The 8,994-nt window shown below is 40.0% G+C and overlaps 2 protein-coding genes across 2 annotated transcripts in view; one reads left to right on the top strand and one right to left on the bottom strand.

Annotated features, from left to right (window-relative positions):
* Window positions 1-669: 669 nt before the first annotated feature.
* LOC148720435 (uncharacterized) overlaps window positions 670-8,994 on the bottom strand; it is a 59,578-nt gene continuing 51,253 nt past the window's right edge. Inside the window, exons 5-6 of the mRNA XM_088738315.1 lie at window positions 2,924-3,370; window positions 670-2,321 (exon numbers count right to left, since the gene is read on the bottom strand). Coding sequence (XP_088594441.1) covers window positions 1,432-2,321; window positions 2,924-3,370 — 1,337 coding nt within the window. The 3' untranslated portion in view covers window positions 670-1,431. The remainder of the gene's footprint in view (window positions 2,322-2,923; window positions 3,371-8,994) is intronic.
* The window catches only part of LOC148720440 (uncharacterized), a 4,338-nt gene continuing 1,319 nt past the window's right edge, over window positions 5,976-8,994 (top strand). Inside the window, exon 1 of the mRNA XM_088739058.1 lies at window positions 5,976-6,046. Coding sequence (XP_088595184.1) covers window positions 5,976-6,046 — 71 coding nt within the window. The remainder of the gene's footprint in view (window positions 6,047-8,994) is intronic.

Genomic DNA, 8,994 nt, shown 5'->3' with positions numbered 1-8,994 from the left:
ACTTATCGGTTTGTATTACGCACGAGTCAATGCATCCGCTCGATATTTTCAATGTCTATGAACAATAGAAATCAAAGCTTGTTGTGTAACGTTACTTATTGAGTATGGGTTAGAACAATGACTGTTTCAGCGACGTGAACATCTAATAATTTTCGTGAGAGTCTGAAATTCTTTTCGCTTGCTTGTTCTGATTTGGTTTTTCCTTTTTTGTCATTGTAATCAAGAGAATACAATTCTCTTGTTGCAATACACCTTTCATGCCACTGTTTCTGTGCCAATAAACAAGAAAAGGCTAGAAGCTATCTGATATCTAAACCAACAATTTATTGATTTGAATTTAACACTAGCGTAAACTTGAGCTTTATAATAAAGATCTCCAAGAATGCTACAGGACTCTTAGATTTAGAGTTTTGTGGTAAGATTTCCGCCACTTCCATACTTTATGTGTCATACTTCAACTTGTTTTACAGGCACTTGTGTTTATTGACAAAGACAAAATACTACGTCCTCACAAGTACTGAGTTTTATCATTCTATCAAAAGAGCCAAATATAGTATACCCCAGATGAGCCTAAGCTAGCTTGAGCCAGGCTCACGGTTAATGTGGGCACGAGCCAAAAAGCGAGCGCGCGCAAAAAATGGCAGGATTAGGCTATTTTACTCACGACCATAACCGCCGTTTCCCACCCAGTGCTCGATCCTTTGCCCGTCTTCGATGACTTACAGCTAAGAATGGACTCTGTTTTTTCCGCACTTTAAAGCAATCATGGAGGCTCGCGAGCCTGCTTGGGTACTTAAGTTTCCGGAATCTTTCTCACTCGCCATATGGTATCTTGAATTGTGGCGTTTGGTGTTTAAATAGTTTACAATCTTACGGTAAATTGATATCTCATGTAGAGAAAAATTGGGCATATCAGTGTTCCAATAACCCGCCCTTCTCTCCCTTCTCCTCGATGTCTGAAATATTTTAACGAGCTAGACATATAATTAAGTCATTTTCTTTGATCATTACGTTGTGACGGCAGTAACATTTCTTTCGTCTTGATTATCTGTCAGATGTTGTTTAATGCTTTGCTTATTGAAATGAACTGAGAAAAATAATGATGAGCGTGTCCATCGAGAGTGTGTTACAGGAAGGACTTCTGGAAAGGAAAAAAAAGAACAAGCTTATTGTAAAATGATAATACGCTGCTTTCCCATATCAGTAAGCAGCAAGTCACCAGTTTTTGAAATCGCCATACCCCAGGGTGATTGGATTTCTTGATAAAAGGAACTGAGAAATTCACCATCCTGGGTAAACATTTGCAGTCTATTGCTGCGGTTGTCACAGACGATCAGGTTATCAAAAGCGTCAACAACAAGGCCGCAAGGATAATTTAGCAGTCCTTCACCAGAACCCTCGCAGCCAATATTAAAAATAAATTCACCCTCCTCATTGAAAACCTTTTTTGCAGTTAGTAAGGTGATACGACACAAAGAACTTATCACAATGATAAAAAACACATGCGGGGCTACCGTCGCAATCCGGATCACCAAAGGATTGTAGTAATTGCACACCGTCTGGGGAAAGGACCTTGATTTTGCGGTCAGCTTTATCACAAACGATCACGTGATCACCATCATCACCATTTCTGACAAAAACAGTCGAAGGACGAAACACGCGCTCACTAAAATTTCGGATAAACTGACCATCCTCAGTGATTAGAGACATGTGTGTCGGGGAACACTCAATGCTATGGATGACTACCATATCACCATCCCTTAAAAATGCTACAGACAAAGGATGATCAATCGTCACAGCTTCACCAGTTGGCGATCCCACCTCGCCTCCTATCGTCCTGAGGTATTTCAAATTCTCATCAAAAACCTGAAGGCGGTTATTTAACGTATCTACCACGGCAATGTCTCCTGAGAATTTATTCTGTACAATACTGCGCGGTCCATTAAATTCTCCTTCTCCATTTCCGGGTGAACCACACGACTTAATCACTTTATACTGACGTGGCTTCACCTTTACTCTCCAGGGGCTACCGGTCAGTGGCCATCCGTCAATCTCGATTGTAACGTCGTGTCGCCCTGCACACTTTGGTTTGTAACCTACTGAGTAGTTACCATCTTTTAAATCTATGGTTTCTGCTTTTATTCCCCATCTTGGAGATCTGATAGTGACGATTACGTGTTCTTGTTCGCTGTAAATCTGTTTTCCTTCTGAATCTCGTGTAGTTATCGTGAAGTTAGCTTCAGCGCCCTGTTCAGCTTCTTTTAAACCGTTTCCTTCAGGTTGTGACTTCGAATGGTCGGTGTGACTAGATGCAATAATTTCTAAACGGACAGAAAAAAACAAACAAAGAAAAGATAAGAGATATGAAAACAAATCAACTGAAGGCTAAGGCAATTTTCGCTTAGAAAATTTCTCAACAGGTTGCTCACAAAATATCGGTTACTGAGTTTTGAACCTTCCCTCTTTATATATACTAGATGAAAATGATGTCTTAGATGCATGTCAGAAGCACACAGCTCAAACTGTAACTAAAAAAGGGAAGTATTTACAAGTCGAGGTCTTTTGCTAGCTTATATCTGTTCACTTGAGCTCCTCCAAACGCTTATCAAGAATCCATTTTGAACGTTCTTTACCCAAATGATAACTTAGTAATGGTCGATATGATAACGCTTCGGTAAGTCCGATAACACCCACCACTACTGAAACAAAACTTCAACTTTACGGAGATTTTGAAGTACCTCAGGTTATGATCAAGTTACGTTTTTCTTTCAGGGTCCACACTTACTTTCTACATGTTAGCTACTAATTAGAGTGATTTCTATTGAACACGTCGTGTTACTTTCGTTATTGAACCTGCATCGAAGTAGCAAACCAAAAGTAATGATTCAATCCTAACCTACATGTGACAAGTAGTGATACTTACCTGGATTTGTGATTTCGCTGAATGGTTCCACTTCGTTCAAGAAAGACTTCCTGCATGCCAGGTAGTCTTCTCTTTTGATGGTAGTTTTAAAACTGACATCATTCAGGTCCAGTTCCTCTCTCACCTCATCAGTCAGAATGAACTTCTCAGCCATTTCATTGAGGTCACCAGAACAGTAGTCATTCTTCAAACCTTCAAGGCTCTCCAGGGTGAGGCATTCCACTTGTATTTCTAGGCAGCCGAGTCCCAAGGATTTGATAAGGAGGTTGTGCACGTTTCTTATGTACTCGATGAATTTACCTACTCCTCCACTTGGAGAAAATGTATTGTACTCCATGAGCATTGAGATTTGTTCTACAAGATGTTGATTGAATTTTTCCTCTTTTTTGAGGTCAATCTGGTCGAGGGAAACTTTAATCTTCACTTCATGTGGTTCTCCAATTGTGCCTGAGAAAGATAAAGAGCAGTCACAGCAGTGATTGCGATTTCGGCGGCCCAAAACGAACAGACTTTGTACATCAGAAATGCACAAATCCTACCACTATTCCAGCCATTTCTCGGTGAAATGCTATTCCTATCGTCGTTCCTACTTTTTCACAGTAAGTTTTTACCTCTTATGGCTAATTACGCAGTCATATGACACCAAAAACAAGCGGTGAATATGACTAACAATTAAGACATTCAGAGTATATATACTTTTTTCAAATTCTCATGATTGGCTTGAGATTTCATATGCATATATAGATACATGCATAGATATATACATATATCATAAGTTACTAGTTTGGGCACTCTGGCATGACTTAGATAATACCACGAATGTGGAATCATTTGGGGTTGCTGTATGGCTTTACCTCCAGCCTAGAATCAGCACTGCATATATATATATATATATATATATATATAGGAAGTCTGCAAGTCGATTTTCGCGTGGAACAGTGCTCAATACGTTGAAGCAGAGCAGAATAAATATTATGAGAGGAAAAAAGGACGTAACTACATTTCCCGACAAGCCTGTTTCGTGAATCGCCCACTCATCAGGGGATTTTCCCCTGAAGAGTGAAGCGATTCACGAAACAGGCCTGTCGGGAAATGTAGTTACGTCCTTTTTTCCTCTCATAATATTTATATATATATATATAAAGTGTGACTTGATTTTCGTAGAACAGTGCTCAATACATAGAAGTAGAGCGAAGTATATATTGTGGGAGGAAAAAGACAAGTAAACTACAAGTTCATCCCTACAAGCCTGTTTCGTGGTCGCCCACTCATCAGGGGAAAATCCCCTGATGAGTGGGCGACCACGAAACAGGCTTGTAGGGATGAACTTGTAGTTTACTTGTCTTTTTCCTCCCACAATATATATATATATATATATATATATATATATATATATATATATATATACCTCAAGATTTAGGTTACTTGAACTTTTACTGCAACTCTGAGTTTCATGCCTCTTGCGAAGCAATCGTCAGGCAACTGCCAGAAATAACGGTTACCGTTATACGGTTACCGTTATACCGTTATAAATAACGGTAACCGTTATTTCTGGCAGTTGCCTGACGATTGCTTCGCAAGAGGCCTGAAACTCAGAGTTGCAGTAAAAGTTCAAGTAACCTAAATCTTGAGGTATAATTATCCATCGCTCTAGCCCTGCTATTGAGCACTTTTTAGTAGATGATGATCTCATTCCGCTATTTTGGTTATAGCGGAATGAGATCATCATCTACTAAAAAGTGCTTAATAGCAGGGCTAGAGCTATGGATAATTATACTTCAAGATTTAGGTTACTTGAACTTTTACTGCAACTCTGAGTTTCATGCCTCTTGCGAAGCAATCGTCAGGCAACTGCCAGATCGTCTTGCAGTTGCCTGACGATTGCTTCGCAAGAGGCATGAAACTCAGAGTTGCAGTAAAAGTTCAAGTAACCTAAATCTTGAAGTATAATTATATATATATATATATATATATATATATATATATATATATATATATATAATTATACCTCAAGAATTAGTTTACTTGAACTTTTACTGCAACTCTGAGTTTCATGCCTCTTGCGAAGCAATCGTCAGGCAACTGCCAGAAATAACGGTTACAATCCACCAAAATTTAAAAGACGAAACAATGTATACATGCGCGCGCAACATACTGCACGCGCTATCGTAACGTTAGGTTCTTTAACAGGAATTTCCTGACATGTCTGCAACCTGATGTCAGCTCATTTCTTTTGTTTAAACTTGCCATCTGCGGTTTACAAATGATAAAATATTTTTCCCACAAACACAAGTTGCATCTTTTAGCTACATTGGAATACGAACTAGCTTGTTTCACCTTGCGCCACTTAATATTAAACTTAGTGTCCTTATCTTTAAGACTCCATACATATTTGCTAAGTTCAGTAGCATGCCTGTAACGTTCGTTTCGGAATGAACACAAGTGGTTCCTGTAACGCATTTTAAAAGCGGTGTCACAGAGACCAATGTACGTTTCCTTTGCGGTTTCTGTGGTGACCTCTGCCTGGTAAATTATGCTTTCCATGTTACAGTTTCCATCCATGGGGCATATGTCAGGTTTTCGACAGTTGCAGCTCTTCCTAGCTCGATCATTAGCGCGTGCGAGTTTCCGGATTTCAGATTTGTTGTGGTTAGATATGACAGTTTTAATGCTGCCCATGCAGCTGTAGCTCAGTTTAAGGGTGTTCCGGTTGAAAATTTTGTGAAGAGGATTAGTTTTTGTGAAATGCTTATCAATAAGTGCAAGGAAACATTTTCCGACGTTAGTTTCCACGTTCTTGCTGTATGGTGGGTTAAACCAAGTAATATTCCGCTGCCTGTTTCTTCGTGGACGTGGTGCCTGGTTTGATGCAGCGTTGAATGACAGGGTGTAGCTGTACCCACTTTTTTTGAGAGCACTAGATTTTGCCTCTAAGTACTGCTCAATCAACAGCCATGAGCGTGAAATTATCTTGCATGCAAAACGATCTCTGCTATTTAACGATGATTGCCCATGGGAGAAAAAATCTGCCAGCAACCTCTTTGATGTTACCATGGGGTCCTTCGATGGAGCGGAAACGTGTGAGCTGGTTGGATGCTTTCTCTTATCGATTCTTACTGAGAAGTATGGTCAAAATATTGGTTTATACCGGGATGATGGTTTGGCTGCCCTCAATGGAACACCGCAGGAAATAGAGAATATCAAGAAAGGTTTTTGCAAAGTCTTCCGCGACAATGACTTAAAAATCACAGTCGAGGCTAACATCACCAAAACTAATTTTCTAGACGTCACGCTTGACCTCTCAAGTGGGAAGTATTACCCTTTTACTAAGGAAGGCAACATCCCCCTCTACGTGCATAAAAAATCTAACCACCCACCATCCATTCTGCGCAACATCCCTGAATCAATCAATAGGAGGCTCTCCGAGATATCGTCCGACAGGGAATGCTTCGATAGTGCTAAACCTATTTATCAAGAAGCTCTCAAAAAAAGTGGGTACAGCTACACCCTGTCATTCAACGCTGCATCAAACCAGGCACCACGTCCACGAAGAAACAGGCAGCGGAATATTACTTGGTTTAACCCACCATACGGCAAGAACGTGGAAACTAACGTCGGAAAATGTTTCCTTGCACTTATTGATAAGCATTTCACAAAAACTAATCCTCTTCACAAAATTTTCAACCGGAACACCCTTAAACTGAGCTACAGCTGCATGGGCAGCATTAAAACTGTCATATCTAACCACAACAAATCTGAAATCCGGAAACTCGCACGCGCTAATGATCGAGCTAGGAAGAGCTGCAACTGTCGAAAACCTGACATATGCCCCATGGATGGAAACTGTAACATGGAAAGCATAATTTACCAGGCAGAGGTCACCACAGAAACCGCAAAGGAAACGTACATTGGTCTCTGTGACACCGCTTTTAAAATGCGTTACAGGAACCACTTGTGTTCATTCCGAAACGAACGTTACAGGCATGCTACTGAACTTAGCAAATATGTATGGAGTCTTAAAGATAAGGACACTAAGTTTAATATTAAGTGGCGCAAGGTGAAACAAGCTAGTTCGTATTCCAATGTAGCTAAAAGATGCAACTTGTGTTTGTGGGAAAAATATTTTATCATTTGTAAACCGCAGATGGCAAGTTTAAACAAAAGAAATGAGCTGACATCAGGTTGCAGACATGTCAGGAAATTCCTGTTAAAGAACCTAACGTTACGATAGCGCGTGCAGTATGTTGCGCGCGCATGTATACATTGTTTCGTCTTTTAAATTTTGGTGGATTGTAACCGTTATTTCTGGCAGTTGCCTGACGATTGCTTCGCAAGAGGCATGAAACTCAGAGTTGCAGTAAAAGTTCAAGTAAACTAATTCTTGAGGTATAATTATCCATAGCTCTAGCCCTGCTATTGAGCACTTTTTAGTAGATGATGATCTCATTCCGCTATTTTGGTTATATATGTATATATATATAAATTCTGTATTCGAGGGAAACCCTGACCCTGTACACCCCAAGTAATCATACTTAAAGAGAACAAATGTTTGAAACGAAAATTTGCCCTGAGCGGGATTTGAACCCACGTCCTTCCTGTTACTGGTCGGGTGTGATGACCAATACACTTTCAGGACAACCATGCTGGCAACACGACAATCAAAGATGTGATTTACGTGATCGGAGACGTGGTCTCCCGAGAAATTTAACTTTTCAAGGTGAATCTGTTTAATTGAAATTAGCCTGTATCCGTAATTGGATCCTCCTTTGTGATCCGCTAAGTTAACTTCGGTCGTGTATCTTTAATAGATCCTTAGTTGGGTTTCATATGGGGTTATAGGCTTCCCCTACCCGGTCATCTTTGTCGCAACTTCTTGGTTGAATCTAATTCCTTTTTAAGTTTTCAAACAGGCAAGAGTTACAAGATACGATCGAAGCTTTCATGTGATTCTTAGAACATAATTTATTTGGCTTCGTGCAAGAAATGTCGCCTACAATACATTGCTTCCACTACAAATGACTTTAGAGTTAGATTTCGCAACCACAAGTCTGCTATGGTTACTAAGAAAAAGACCTGTGAAGTAGCGGTACATTTTGACAAAACACCACATGATTTAAGCGATTTCTAATTCCAATGCATTGATCAAGTGCAGGCGACAGTAAACAATTAAGGTAACACAGAGAAACTTCTAATTACCAAAGAAGCATATTGGAGCGCGCAGTTGTTCTCTCTGGCACCCTTCGGCTTGAATAAGCGCCAGGAATTTCACTCCAAAAAACGAATAAACTATAATTAATGCGGAGAATTTTTTCAAATTGGGCGGGCATTATAGGTCCCAGTCTCAGCGTTGATTGGGAATTTTAGCACAATTCTCGCCTTTCATGTCAACACTTTCAGTAGATTCGACAATTTTTTATTGTGATAATTTTTCGCGTAGTAATTACTGTTTTTGTTTATATCATATCAAACTGTTTCCCCACTGCGATGGACATTTGTTTTTGTCGGTTCCAGCCTGGCGCGGCCGCTAACCCAGATGCCCTCCTGAGCAAATTTTCAAAATGGCGGACAAGCCAAAGAGAGAGATAAGAGAACCAAAGCGATTCTGCAACGAATACTCAGCATACACCCCTGTTAAAAAGGTCATTTCACAGAGAAAAGATACAAAATTGTATGATATTGAGGTCACGGAGGTTGACAAACCCAACAAGAGACTGAAAATTCACTGCATTGGCTACAGTACACGCTTCGATGAGTGGAGACCCTTCGGGGTTCTGTCCTAGTGTACCGGTTCACAAGAGCCAATACAAACGACCAAACAATACACAATAGCTAACCGATAACTCCTAAACAAAGAAAGAACAATGGTAATTCCCTTGTGAACCGGTACACCAGGACAGAACCCCCTTCGGGGACGGCGAAGCATCTGAATATTTTCCTTCGAAATTGTACAGATTAGTAGGCTGCAACAAAAATTTATTGGACGACGTTTAGGGTAAAAACAGCAATCTAACCTGAAAAAATGTATTTATTCCGACTCTTTCGGAAAATAACTTTACAAATCTTACTTGTTT

The sequence above is a fragment of the Stylophora pistillata genome, chromosome 11 (genome assembly GCF_964205215.1).
Source record: "Stylophora pistillata chromosome 11, jaStyPist1.2, whole genome shotgun sequence".
In the NCBI taxonomy this organism is placed as follows: domain Eukaryota; kingdom Metazoa; phylum Cnidaria; class Anthozoa; order Scleractinia; family Pocilloporidae; genus Stylophora; species Stylophora pistillata.
This window is presented reverse-complemented; position numbering and strand designations above follow the sequence as displayed.